The sequence below is a fragment of the Macaca fascicularis genome, chromosome X (assembly GCF_037993035.2).
Source record: "Macaca fascicularis isolate 582-1 chromosome X, T2T-MFA8v1.1".
Classification (NCBI taxonomy): domain Eukaryota; kingdom Metazoa; phylum Chordata; class Mammalia; order Primates; family Cercopithecidae; genus Macaca; species Macaca fascicularis.
In genome coordinates, this window is record NC_088395.1 from 98,446,430 (window position 1) to 98,461,606 (window position 15,177).

At 33.8% G+C, this 15,177-nt stretch overlaps 1 protein-coding gene across 11 annotated transcripts in view; it reads left to right on the plus strand.

Annotated features, from left to right (window-relative positions):
- The window catches only part of PCDH11X (protocadherin 11 X-linked), an 800,164-nt gene that overhangs the window by 78,412 nt on the left and 706,575 nt on the right, over nt 1-15,177 (plus strand). For 8 of the 11 annotated variants that reach the window (XM_045383951.2, XM_065538520.1, XM_045383952.2 and 5 more), the window contains one exon: nt 6,944-9,436. In XM_045383951.2, the coding sequence (XP_045239886.2) occupies nt 6,944-9,436 (2,493 nt within the window). Of the gene's footprint in view, nt 1-6,943; nt 9,437-13,004; nt 13,106-15,177 lie in introns of those variants that run through there. The other 3 variants (XM_074028912.1, XM_074028911.1, XM_074028913.1) reach the window with 1 other exon arrangement.

Sequence of the window (15,177 nt, forward strand, 5' to 3'; positions counted from 1 at the left end):
TAGTATAAGGCATGCTTAGCCATTGCAGGTTTTAGAAACTGAAGTGAGGCAGAGATAGAGTCAAAGAGCGAGACAGAGAATACAAGTGCACGTGTGAGCACAAGCAAATGAAACACGTAAAAAAGAGAATTCTGAATTATTATGCATGCTAGTAAAAAATGATTGGTTCCTGCTAGGATGTTTACAGAATTAATCAGATTATGTCTTGTGTTTCATTTCCATACTTCACATTAAGTCATATGTTTAAGATTTTCCTTTACTTCTGAAAACCAAAAGCTGACTTTTCAAAATCAAGGGAAGAATAGACTAAAAAAAATGGAGACCTGAAAAATAGATTTGCTTCACTGTTCTCATGGATATAACAACCCTAATATCTTCAATTAAATCTCCTTTGTTCCAGCTTAAAACATTGTGAATTTAAATTAACACTTCAAGACATTTTGATCTGAGTACATATTCCAAATAACATAATACAATCATTTGATTGTTCCCTCTGATGGAGGAACCAGAGTAGTGATAGTGGACACAAGGCCAGAAAAAATGAAATGGTATTTATTATATATTTTTTATAAAAACAAAGTTGGGGGAAGTACACATTAAAACAGAACTTAGTACAAAAATTCTATCATTTTCCAGAACCTTCCTGAGTGCCTACTCTTTTGTCAAAAGGGAAAAACAAAGACTGTTCTTAATTTTGAAATCTGACAAAATAGAGGAAAATAAATCAATAGCATAAATTTCTATTCTTTGTACTGACATTAAAAAAAGAGAACCACATGCTATGAATAGTACTGTTCTACAAAATAGGTTTTGCTAAGTCCTAGTGGAAAAAAAAATACATGTAAAGCCTTGTATGTGGCTTTATCAAAATTAACAATACTATTATTAATATTTTAATGTAAACTTATTTCTTCCAATGAGAGATAGTGTTTTCCTACCCAAAGAGAGATGGTGTTTTCTTACTCAAAGAGAGATCATGTTTTCTTACACATCACTCTCCTTCCCTTAGTATGACCTTAAAGTAGCGAGGGACTTGGTGACCTTAGGGTTATTGGCAGATATGTGACTAACGGCTTGGAACATTTTATTGTAATCTATTTTTTATTGTATTTCCCTTGACAAGGCTACAAATGAATTCTGAAATAAATGTTCTAGAAGTAGTGCATAGACTCTAAGTGGCACCACCGTATTGAATATATAAGCAACAGTTGCTATTCCCCCTAATAGTTTTAGACAGCCTATAGCAAACCAAGAAATTTTTAGTGGAATGAAAGTGAATTTATGATAATACCTATTATATCTGTATTGATAATATTTAATATGTATTAAAGTATTTCCTTAATGTTTTCTAGAATAGCCATTTTATTGTAGTGTTATCTATTTGAATCTATGTTCTTGCATTCCTGTGGCCCAAAGAAGTATCAGTAATATTAAGAGAAAAGTGACCAAAAAATTTAAATATCAGATTAGTCATTGATAAATCAAGCAGTGGTGAAAGTCAGAAATAAATTTTTAGTCTTTCCACCAGCATTCCTCGATCTAAAGAGTAAATGGCTTTTAATCAGTTTTAGAACTAGATCTCTTTGGAACTATTTTTAGTACTTACTGGCACTGTATGCATTTTCTGGGCAACTGTACCAGATTTATAGCTCTAAAAGTGCTGTGTTATTTATTGCCTTCCAATAGGCAATGAAGTGGTGTCTTGCACATGCATATGTCAAAAATGTTTTCTACAGTTGTCTCATTAATTCTTTCCCAGGACAATAGGCAAAATATATGGCTCTTTATTTGGCAATGAATATCCTTTATCAATTTTTTAAAAGAAAAAAAAATACTTCTCTTGCAAGTTGCACATCCTACATCAACTTTCTTTTTTTTTTTTTTTTTTTTTTTTTTTTTTGATTTTACAAATCTTCACAAAGAAATAAAGTCTCAGAAGGGCTTTATCTTGCTTATTTCAGCAGGTTTTGCCTTAGGTTTGCAATCCTAAAGCTTATTTTTGAATTTAGGAAGAAATATCACTCACAAATGAAGGTTATTAGGATGAGGTTATTAGAAAGTCCATAAATTTTTCATGACCTCAACCTCAATTGGCACTTTTGTATACTAGAGATCAATGCCATTTCAGATATCAGAATCCAAAAATCAACATATCATGTGTAAATGATTCTTGCTTACAGTTCATGTATATTATTTTCTTCCCTGATTTTTGTTTTCTTTGTTGATCACACGTATCCATGTATTACAGATGTAGGATTTTGTATTTTTTCAATAATGTACTGGCTACATACAACACTTAGTATTTGTCATAATTTATTCTGAAAATCAAGTTTTACAACTAGGTTGTAAAATTTTACTAGCAATTGACACTTTGGCTTTTATTACATTTTTGAACAGAAAAGAAGTAGTTGTTTCAGGAAATAATTTTGAAATTGTTTTCTGGACAGTTTTATTAAAATAAAAAAAAAAACAAGTCAACAGTTATAGAGTATTCCTGTGCCTATACAGACTAAGAATTAAGAACAATCAAATTCTGCTCTTCTTCTTTTATCTTTTAGAATAAGAACCACTACTTTAATTAATGCATTTATTTATCTAACAAATGTTTTCTGAATGTGTTCACATATGCCAGGTGCTATATCTTTAGAGATTATACATTTAAACAAAGCTTCATGCCATATTACCCTACACTCACATTCTTTAGTATATGAAGGTTTACGTAAATTACCTAGAGATATACACACAGAGAGTTTGCCCCTATACACAAAAATAAATAATTTTAAGTGGATTTGGAATTCAGGATAGTGCAGGTCAATTCTCCCAAACTTTTAACTTTTTTGTATATAAGTATGTGTCTATGCTAAAGATAGGGAGATGATGAATTAAGGAGCCATACATCTTATCTTCTTTTTCATTTTTCTCATTGTCCTCTTGTCATGGTCAAACATATGGCAAAGGGCTTCCATGTTTTAATTGCTCATGTGGATGTGAGCTCAGTTGAACTAACTACATTTGGGGTAGGACTGACGTTGGATTCATGTGTTAGTCATTCTTTATTCCTGACGGAGATTGAACAGAAAACAGCCCTGGAATCATCATTCAGTAATAATAGGAAGCTCATGTTGGCACTACACTTTGACATCAACTTAGATGTCTCACCAAAATTTTGTTGAAAATTATCTATGTCTTAACCTATGGGCAACTTCTGTTCAAATTCTGTGGACAATATTGAGTTTAAATATGTTTGCTCAGCATGTCTTTGTAGAACTCTAAAAAATCTGGAAAAATGGGGGTTATGCATGCAATCACCTGGATAATCATAGATTTTTTTTAAAGAAAAATATGATGTCTTAAGATAGTACAGTTCAATAGAATTTGTGCAATAATGAAAATGTTCTACATCTTCAGTGTCCAGCATAGTAGCTACTGGCCACATGGAGCTGTTGAGAACTTAAAATATGGCTAGTGCAAGTAGGAACTGATTTTTTAAATTAATCTAATTCATTTAATTTAAATCTAAATTTAAATGCTCCGTTGGGGCTAATTACCATCATATTGAACAGAGTAGTTGTGGAAGACAGAAGAGCAATGGTGACATTATCCATTAACTAATATGTACATTTCATTATCACCTTGAGAATTAGAAAAATATATTTTTAAGATTATTGCCATTTCACATGAAGTAATTAAAAGACAGTGAGTATGCTGATCTTGGATTTTTCATCTGACACAAGCTTGCCTTAATTTGCTTTGTAAAGCAAAGGCCAACTCAAAATTCAGACAAACACATAAAACTAAAAACTAAATATATAAACAAGAAATGCACAAACATAAATACATAAATTTTAAAATTAAAACTGACACAATTCGCTTTCCCAGATGTATTGTATTCATAAATTGGATAATTGGCTCCGAAACTTAAGAACTTTGGAACATTTTACCTGCTCTTTTTATGCTATACTATCTTTGTTTCTGTTTATGCAACATCTAATAATAACTTATAATTTCCCGATATAGCTCTTATGAAAAATGTAATTATTCTCTTAATGTAAATCCATTAGTATCAATATCATCATTAAATCCATAGTTATTAATTTTTCTTTCACCTTAGCTAGAACTTACCTTTTATCACATTAGTAAAATATGTTTATTCACCACCATAACCCTGGCATCTAGGAGAATGCTCTGACCATATTAGCCACTCAGTATTGGAATGTGAAGGATTAAAAGAATAGTACTAAGTGCCATGGATTTTATGAAGGACAATTTAGAAACTATTTTTTTCTACCCATAAATAGACATTTTGGATTTGAACCTTCCTAAAAACCTTTTGGAATATCATTACAAAAATTAAATTATCATAAATCACTAAGTTTGTTTAGATCAAATTATAATAGTATGTTATGGTATTTACTTACATTCAATGTTGTTGTCATGAAATTCTATTTTTTCTTAAAATATGCAGTATATGAAATAATAGATTTTGCTTGCTAATTTTCAACTGTAAATACATATAACATGGAAATATTTTTCTTACTATATAATCAAGGAAAAGCCAGGTTGATTGTTGCTCTGAGTAAAATAGTAATAGAATGCTCACATTTATTGTATGAATTAAAAACAAAATAACCAATACATTTTGGTTAGCTCACGTGAATTTATTTTAAAAACACGTTGGAACAAGCTAATGATTTTAATTAATATTTCTGAAATGCCGTCTTAAATTTTGTAATAAACATTTTATTCCTCCACAAAGATATATTATGGCACTGCAGTTGAATAAAAGTATAAATGAATCTCAGCACCCCCCCAAAATCTGAAAGTTTGCAGAAATATCTTCAAGTAATTCATAAGAGGAAAAAATTAGATGCATTTGTATATTGTATAAGACTATATATAGGCAATTATAAGACAGGTAAATTTTTTAAAGATAATGTGATTGAAATGTATAAACTGATCATATATTCTAGCAGTCTCTGAAAACCTGGTATTATTTATTAGGTTCTAATTTTTAGGATCTTGTTTTAGACAGTGGTATGACAAAACTATAACCTCAGATCTTATCCTGTTCTTTTATGACACAGCGCATAAATGAGAGATCAGTAGCCAATCCATGCCACGTGTCCACAACATTTATGTTAAAAATGTAATAGAGAATTAAAAATTATTTAGCTGTACATATGTGTGTATATACATATATATATGTGCACATGTATATATATATCTCACCCATGAATAGGAATCTTAAAGTCCTCCTCCGATGTTTTCTTCATACCCTCCAGTACCTTTCTATCTCATTCATCTCTGTCATAATGCTGCAAGTAACACTGGACAGGAATCCTCCTCTCTCATTTCTCCTCAGTGAGCTGGCAAGATCACTACATTTGTGTGTAAGGATCATCTTACTGTAGTTCAGAGAGGGGATTTTTTTTTTTTTTTTTTTTTTTTGAGAGAGAGTCTCACTCTGTCGCCTAGGCTGGAGTGCAGTGGCGCGATCTCGGCTCACTGCAAGCTCTGCCTCCTGGGTTCATGGCATTCTCCTGCCTCAGCCTCAGCCTCCTGAGCAGCTGGGACCACAGGTACCCGCCACCATGCCCGGCTAATTTTTTTTTTTTGTATTTTTTTAGTAGAGACGGGGTTTCACCGTGTTAGTCAGGATGGTCTGTATCTCCTGACCTCATGATCCACCCTCCTCGGCCTCCCAAAGTGCTGGAATTACAAGCGTGAGCCACCGCGCCTGGCCAAGGGGATTTTTTTTTTTTAAATGTTCCCATACTGTGACTTCGTGGGCATGAATTGAAAATAGGTCCTATCCCAAGCTATCTTTTTCAATTTGAGGTTTTGATCTGTGAATTTTAGTTCATTGTGCTTGCATGGTAAAAAAAAAAAAAAAAAGTAAGAAAATAGCATTGCGTTGTTAATCTGTGAGATAATTTCATTTTAATTGTGTGTTCCTATGGGAAATATTGAAATTCTGTGTATTTTGTACAAGTTTATATTTTAACCAGAGTTTGTGTATTTTTTTCCATCTGCTAAAGGTTTTAGCTGTATTTATTATATATGATACTTATGATGTTGTCTTGGAAGAATATTTTTATTTTGGTGCTTACTTTGGTACTGAAAAAGCATCTTAGACAACTGAAATCTACAGTAAAAAATATTTTAATTCATTTGGAATAATCTTGGATAATTCACTTACAGCTTCATTTATCTTGCGAAAATTTAGTGACGATTCTTTTTAAAATTCTATGTACTTTTTTCTTTTGAAAACCTAAATAGTTCGAAAACCAAACATTGTATGTTCTCACTGATATATGGGAGCTAAGTTATGAGGGCGCAAAGGCATAAGAATGATACGATGGACATTGGGGACATGGGGGGAAGAGAGGGAAGGTGACAAGGAATAAAAGACTGCAAATATGGTGCAGTGTAAATTGCTCCAGTGATGGGGGCACCAAAATCTCACAAATCACCACTAAAGAATTTACTCATGTAACCAAATACCACCTGAACCCCAATAACTTACGGAAAAATGAAATAAAAAATAATTTATTTTAAAAAACTGAAATAGTTCACATAATTTTAAAAAACTTAAATAGCTCACATAAATGAGTTACCTTTATTATCATAAAATGCTACAATCTGAAGCCTCCCTTTCCCAGAACATCTTCTAGCACAGTTCTCTAATTTTGCAAATATCAAGAAAAGTAAAGTAACTTGCTTGTAGTCACATTTGTTAGAGGCAGAGTTGAGATTTAGAACTCAAGTCTTCTGGCACCTATTTCTGAACTGATCCCACTCTTTTATGTGGCTTCAAGAAACTAAAAATTGTTCTCATTAGATAAGTTAACATAAGTTAAATTATATTTTATTATTCGTATTAATACTAATATATTAATTTATATGAACATAAGTTAATTCTGTTTCACTGCATGTTTTCCAGGGTCAAAACATTTTTGGCCTCGATGTCATTGAAACACCAGAAGGAGAAAAGATGCCACAACTGATAGTTCAAAAGGAGTTAGATAGGGAAGAGAAAGATACCTACGTGATGAAAGTAAAGGTTGAAGATGGTGGCTTTCCTCAAAGATCCAGTACTGCTATTTTGCAAGTAAGTGTTACTGATACAAATGACAACCACCCAGTATTTAAGGAAACGGAGATTGAAGTCAGTATACCAGAAAATGCTCCCGTAGGCACTTCAGTGACACAGCTCCATGCCACAGATGCTGACATAGGTGAAAATGCCAGGATCCACTTCTCTTTCAGCAATCTAGTCTCCAACATTGCCAAAAGATTATTTCACCTCAACTCCACCACTGGACTTATCACAATCAAAGAACCACTGGATAGGGAAGAAACACCAAACCACAAGTTACTGGTTTTGGCAAGTGATGGTGGATTGGTTCCAGCAAGAGCAATGGTGCTGGTAAATGTTACAGATGTCAATGATAATGTCCCATCCATTGACATAAGATACATCGTCAATCCAATCAATGACACAGTTGTTCTTTCAGAAAATGTTCCACTCAACACCAAAATTGCTCTCATAACTGTGACGGATAAGGATGCGGACCATAATGGCAGGGTGACATGTTTCACAGATCATGAAATCCCTTTCAGATTAAGGCCAGTATTCAGTAATCAGTTCCTCCTGGAGACAGCAGCATATCTTGACTACGAGTCCACAAAAGAATATGCCATTAAATTACTGGCTGCAGATGCTGGCAAACCTCCTTTGAATCAGTCAGCAATGCTCTTCATCAAAGTGAAAGATGAAAATGACAATGCTCCAGTTTTCACCCAGTCTTTAGTAACCGTTTCTATTCCTGAGAATAACTCTCCTGGCATCCAATTGACGAAAGTAAGTGCAACAGATGCAGACACTGGGCCTAATGCTGAGATCAATTTCCTGCTAGGCCCTGATGCTCCACCTGAGTTCAGCCTGGATCGTCGTACAGGCATGCTGACCGTATTGAAGAAACTAGATAGAGAAAAAGAGGAAAAGTATTTCTTCACAGTTCTGGCAAAAGATAACGGGGTGCCACCCTTAACCAGCAATGTCACAGTCTTTGTAAGTGTTATTGATCAGAATGACAACAGCCCAGCTTTCACTCACAATGAATACAACTTCTATGTCCCAGAAAACCTTCCAAAACATGGTACAGTGGGACTAATCACTGTAACTGATCCTGATTATGGAGAGAATTCTGCAGTTACTCTCTCCATTTTAGACGAGAATGATGGCTTCACCATTGATTCAAAAACTGGTGTCATCCGACCAAATATTTCATTTGATAGAGAAAAACAAGAATCTTACACTTTCTATGTAAAGGCTGAGGATGGTGGTAGAGTATCACGTTCTTCAAGTGCCAAAGTAACCATAAATGTGGTTGATGTCAATGACAACAAACCAGTTTTCATTGTCCCTCCTTCCAACTACTCTTATGAATTGGTTCTACCATCCACTGATCCAGGCACAGTGGTCTTTCAGGTAATTGCTGTTGACAATGACACTGGCATGAATGCAGAGGTTCGTTATAGCATTGTAGGAGAAAACACAAGAGATCTGTTTGAAATCAACGAAACAACAGGCAACATAATAATGAAGGAGAAATGTGATGTTACAGACCTTGGTTTACACAGAGTGTTGGTCAAAGCTAATGACTTAGGACAACCTGATTCTCTCTTCAGTGTTATAACTGTCAATCTGTTTGTGAATGAGTCAGTGACCAATGCTACACTGATTAATGAACTGCTACACAAAAGCACTGAAGCACCAGTGACCCCAAATACTGAGATAGCTGATGCATCCTCACCAACTATTGACTATGTCAAGATCCTGGTTGCAGTTGTTGCTGGCACCATAACTGTCGTTGTAGTTATTTCCATCACTGCTGTAGTAAGATGTCGCCAGGCACCACACCTTAAGGCTGCTCAGAAAAACAAGCAGAATTCTGAATGGGCTACCCCAAACCCAGAAAACAGGCAGATGATAATGATGAAGAAAAAGAAAAAGAAGAAGAAGCATCCCCCTAAGAACCTGCTGCTTAACTTTGTCACTATTGAAGAAACTAAGGCAGATGATGTTGACGATGATGGAAACAGCATCACACTAGAACTTCCTATTGATCTAGAAGAGCAAACCATGGGCAAGTACAATTGGGTAACTACACCTACTACTTTCAAGCCCGACAGCCCTGATTTGGCCCGACACTACAAATCTGCCTCTCCACAGCCTGCCTTCCAGATTCAGCCTGAAACTCCCCTGAATTCGAAGCACCACATCATCCAAGAACTGCCTCTTGATAACACCTTTGTGGCCTGTGATTCTATCTCCAAGTGTTCCTCAAGCAGTTCAGATCCCTACAGCGTTTCTGACAGTGGCTATCCAGTGACAACCTTCGAGGCACCTGTGTCTGTACACGCCAGACCGGTAGGTAATCCAAGTTTCTAACACAACTTTCTAACTATTTTGTATTATTATTTTCAGTTGATGTAGAACTTTACAAAATCTATTGACTTCAAAGAGGGATCAAAACAATTATATTCTACAGATGTATCCAAATAGATATATGGATTCATTTAAGTTTGGTAGAAGATGAGAACAAAATAACTACTGATTTAGGAAAATTGGATGCAGAATGATAATTATAGTAGGGGCAGTTTTGTCTGTAGATGGCAGTATGACAATTCTTGCTAGAGAATACGTTGAAAAAACTTCAACACAAAGGGTTGTAGCACTGTCCTCAGTACCATTGTGTGCATGAGGATCAGAATAGTCTGGGCTAGATACATCACAGTAAAGCTTTTCAGAATCTGATAAATAGCTCTAAATACTAATGATGTTGAGAATCCTAGCTTCACTTGGGAAAATCTGTGGCTGTTCACAGAAATTCAGCACCAAGATATTCCCTCCACACTCTACCAGACCTTCAGGTTCTCATAAAGAAAAGGGTCATTTTCAGATTAGGAACTCAAAATTATTTTGGTGCATCAAATCTACAGTCACACAATGTAACAAGAATGGGATTAGAAAAATGAAAGCCTACTCATTCTCATCTTTAAGCCAGAGAATGAAATATATATGAGGTCTCTACTTTAGATAGCTATTTAAATATTTGCATATTTATGCAAGGTATGTTGATCCCTTCAGAAGACATTCTTCAAAGATAATCACTTTTGGAAAATAAAATGTTTGGTTTCTCTCATGGGCACAAATAAAAATGTGAGCATGTTAAGACCCAAGAAATCTGTGCACAATAACTTAAAACCCAATACATTTATGAAAGCAAGAGTTTATCCAGTGCCTTTTATCAGCGTTCCATGGAGAAATGAATACAAATTTATCCAGAAACTCATAAATATTAAATGATTTAAATATAATTATTCCTTTTAAAAAGACAAGCAATGGAATTTACCCACTTTTTTTTCTCTTGAAGTCATGCTACATGTTGAGTTTATTATTTTGTCTGTGTTAACTCTTAAAAAAGTATTCATCTTAGTTTCAGGGAATAAAGTCTTTTGAACACCTATTCAGGCTTAACAAAATGGTAGCAATGTGAAAATCAAAACTGATTTTCTTTCACCAAATGTTTGGGATATTAAAGAAGTCTACTACATTCAAGATAGCAATGCAAATAATTTACCATAGCTTTGGAAATGGATTTAAGAATGGAGGTCATTAGTGAACGTAAGGTACTAATTCAGATGTGGGTGCGTTTTTGTTACAATAGGTACACAAATTAAATGCTGTTTCAAAAGGTAGACTAGAACCTTAGTGTTTGTATAGAGAGCTTCTGTTAGACTTTAAATGAATTTACACTGCAGTCGTTATTTCTACAGTTCAGATGAATCCCATATTTTACATAGTTAGTGGATCTGGGATGGGCAACAAATGTAATAGATGTCGAACATCTCCACAGAGTGTGTTTTTGTTTATATTTAACCATTAAAAAGGGCACTCTCATTTTCCAGTTCTTATTGCTATTCTGCTTATTGCATACATTTCTCAACATAAAAGTATCTTTTATGAATAACACTACGTGGTTTCAGTATAATAACACTTTTTCCTGGGTTTAATTTATGACTTTCCTTAAGAAGTATACAAAGAGTGGGTTTGTGAATTACATATGTAGATCATCATTTTTAATAGATTGAAGTTAATTAATAGAGCAAGTTCTGGTTTCAGTGCTTTTTGAAGGCACAGAGATATTTTATGAGATAGACTAATTTTACTTGAGTTTCTGAGCACATAGTAAGGAGGGCATGGATGAAGAACAAAAAATTGAAGTATTTTTCAAATATCCTCTCCTTTTTGTTTTTTAAAAATATTTTGTAATCCTAAAAAGTCAATAAAAATAATAAACCATTTTCCATGATGCATTCTATATTATATAAATAAGAGACATTTTCCGAAACATAAGAATTAAGCTAAATACAAAAAAGTAAATGCTAATGAGAATCAGTTATTGGTTGTTATTAGGTTTTTATTAACTGAAAGGACTATCTGGGAATCATTGAATTAGCAGATGACTTATTTATTTCACAGCTTCAAAAATAAATTATATGTTTTGTCATTGGTTCACAGTTGTTTCATATTCATTACTAAATATCTTCAAGACATGAATTGGTGAACTTAGGCAGACTAATATGATACTAAAAATAATTTGAATCTTTACATTTTGTGCTGCATTTGCAATGTTCTTTACCTTTTCTATATGCTCTTCAATTTGTGTTTAATGTTAGGGTGTTCACTGATGTTGCAGAATGCTAACAAAATAAGTGAGCACTGAAAAAGAAATTATGTATTTAAAAATTCAAATACAGTGTCTTCTTTTTAAAGAAATATCATACAAAATGGGAGAAGTGATAGCCAATACAATACAAATTCATTGTTCCTTAAGGAAATACTTAAAGTAGAATAAAATATTACTGTTAGCAGAAGGCAGAAATATTCCAATTTATTTGAAACAGTGAGAAATGCATTTTCAAAATGAGGGTTTGGGGAATATTTACATTTAGTTCATTACTCATCTGAATAGAAACAGGAAAGTGGAAAATAAAATGTTCTAGTAGACTATAAGAGACAAGGGAATTCATCTGAAATTTTATGTTTCAAAAAGGGAATCAAATACTTTCTAGTTCTCATAATTTCTCATTCTCCTTGATGATTCTATAGGTTGTTTTTCTGACTTGGATATTCTGAAAATATATGGAACATTTATTAGATAGGAGTACATATATCGCATAAAGCCATCTATACCTGGGGAATATAATGCTCTTCTTTGGCATAAGTTTCTACATGTATTATGGAAGGCATTTTTGCATATATTGTAGTAGAAATTTTAAAAACATGAAATTTGAGAGGATGAGGCTACACATTATCTTCTATTAACACCTTTCAAAGCAAGCAGATAGCAATTGGTTGTTATGACGCTAGAGATACCATAAGTATAAATAATTATTTTAAAATCAGTTTTGATCAATATCATATAAAAGAGATAAACTGCCAAAATCAAGTCTTGGTTAATACAGTTCACCCAATAAATATTGTGAAGACTATACATTTTTTAAAAATAGGAGAATAAAAATGAAAGTAGAAATTTTTGAAGGTCTTCTAGTCACTGGCTAAGACAAATATTTGGGGTACATCATTTTCCAAAAAAACTAAAAAACAAACAAAAAACCTTACACATTTCTGTGATTTGAGTTGGAATAATCTTTCAGTTTCAGAAATGAGGTGAAATGAATGGTGAAAACTTTAGACAGTTCTAATTCATGCATGAAACCATCCTGTAGATATGATACATGGATTTGAAATGATAATTGCAGTCTGAGTTAGCTTGGAATAGGATTAGTATTCGCTATTGTAAAATTCAGTAACTTTGACTCTGCATTTATATTTTGGTAATGTGAATTTTAACCATGAAGCATGCTTGGCAAATGAAACTCCTAGAACACAACCATCTGATTTTGATAACGTGTTATTTTTCTTGTCCTAGACTGATTCCAGGACATCACCTATTGAAATCTGCAGTGAGATATAACTTTCTAGGAACAACAAAATTCCATTCCCCTTCCAAAAAATTTCAATGATTGTGATTTCAAAATTAGGCTAAGATCATTAATTTTGTAATCTAGATTTCCCATTATAAAAGCAAACAAAACAAAAAATCATGTTAAAAACGATGTCCTAGTGAACCTTGTGGTTTCTTTACTGTAATCTGGCAATGGAAATTTAAAATTTATGGAAGAGACAGTGCAGTGCAATAACAGAGTACTCTCATGCTGTTTCTCTGTTTGCTCTGAATCAACAGCTGTGATGTAATATAAGGCTGTCTTGGGGTATACACTTATGGTTAATATATCAGTGATGAAACATGCAATTACTTGCCCTGTCTGATTGTTGAATAATTAAAACATTATCTCCGGAAGTTTGGAAGTGAGCTGAACTATCCAAGCTACTCTCTGAAAGGTATCCAGGGCAAGAGACTTTTTTTAAGACCCCAAACAAACAAAAGACAAAACCAAAACACTCTGGTTCAGTGTTTTGAAAATATTCACTAACATAATATTGCTGAGAAAATAATTTTTATTACCCACCACTCTGCTTAAAAGTTGAATGGGCCGGGCGCGGTGGCTCACGCCTGTAATCCCAGCACTTTGGGAGGCCGAGGCGGATGGATCATGAGGTCAGGAGATCGAGACCATCCTGGCTAACATGGTGAAACCCCGTCTCTACTAAAAATGCAAAAAATTAGCCGGGCGTGGTGGCAGGCGCCTGTAGTCCCAGCTACTCTGGAGGCTGAGGCAGGAGAATTACTTGAACCTGGGAGGCGGAGGGTGCAGTGAGCCGAGATCGCACCACTGCACTCCAGCCTGGGTGACAGAGCAAGACTCTGTCTCAAAAAAAAAAAAAAAAAAAAAAAAAAGTTGAATGATAGAAAATAATTTTACTAGGTTTTTATGTTGATTGTAATCATGCTGTTCCACTCTTTTTAATTATTAAAAAGTTATTTTTGGCTGGGTGTAGTGGCTCACACCTGTAATCCCAGCACTTTGGGAGGCCGAGGCAGGCGGATCACCAGAGGTCAGGAGTTCAAGACCAGACTGGCCAACATGGCGAAACCCTGTCTCTACTAAAAAAATACAAAAATTAGCCGGGCGTGGTGATGGGCGCCTGTAATCCCAGCTACTCGGGAGGCTGAGGCAGGAGAATCGCTTGAACCCGGGAGGCGGAAGTTGCAGTGAGTGGAGATCGCGCCATTGCACTCCAGCCTGGGTGACAGAACGAGACTCCGTCTCCAAAAAAAAAAAAAAAAAGAAAAAAAGAAAAAAAAAAGAAGAGAAAAAAAGTTATTTTTGTTGTAATAATGTTTTCTTCTTCTATAAATATTTTCAAGGAGGTCCTTTCTATTTTCATCTGTCAAAAGGAGAATGTAAAGTTCTTTATACTCCCTGATATTTTGAAAAAAAGTATATTGATATTTCTTATATTACAAAACATAATTCCAGTCATATGAGGGTAGAAACAAGGATTGAGATAGGAGATTTCAAAAAGATTTTATCTCAGCTTTGAAACTACCTAAAAAAAATGTTAGGTTGCTAGAGTAACTTATTTAAATAAGTCTGTTTTATTTCTCTAGCATTAAATTACTAAATATACATCATTGCTTTAGGTAATTTTTCCTTTAAAATGAATTCACTTTTCCCAGTAAGTCAACTAAGTCATTTCCTACACAAATGAGTAAATGCCTCATATTTTGTGTACATTACATTTTATTGAGGAAAGAATGACATGTTCCAATTTTATGCTATATTCTTAAACTATTTATGACTTACAGTACTAACAGAATTTTTAAAAATCATGATTTATTGGGATAAAAAGGGAGTACAAAGGACACTTATAATGACTACATAACATATGCTTCCTGAATTTTCATTCAAATGTTAATTATGTATCATTTTACCTTTAAAAGTGTGAATAGGATTTGGTCTATTTTGTATGTACATTAAAGTTAGTGTATTATTTGAAGTGTTCTTTGATGTAAATGTATTTGGAGAAGGTTTATGCTCTATTCAGCATTTCAAATTAGTGTATTTCTTGGATATTTAACATAGAGGTAATATTTTAAACAAGTTTCTGTTAAAATTTAGTGTTCCCATTAACTCCAT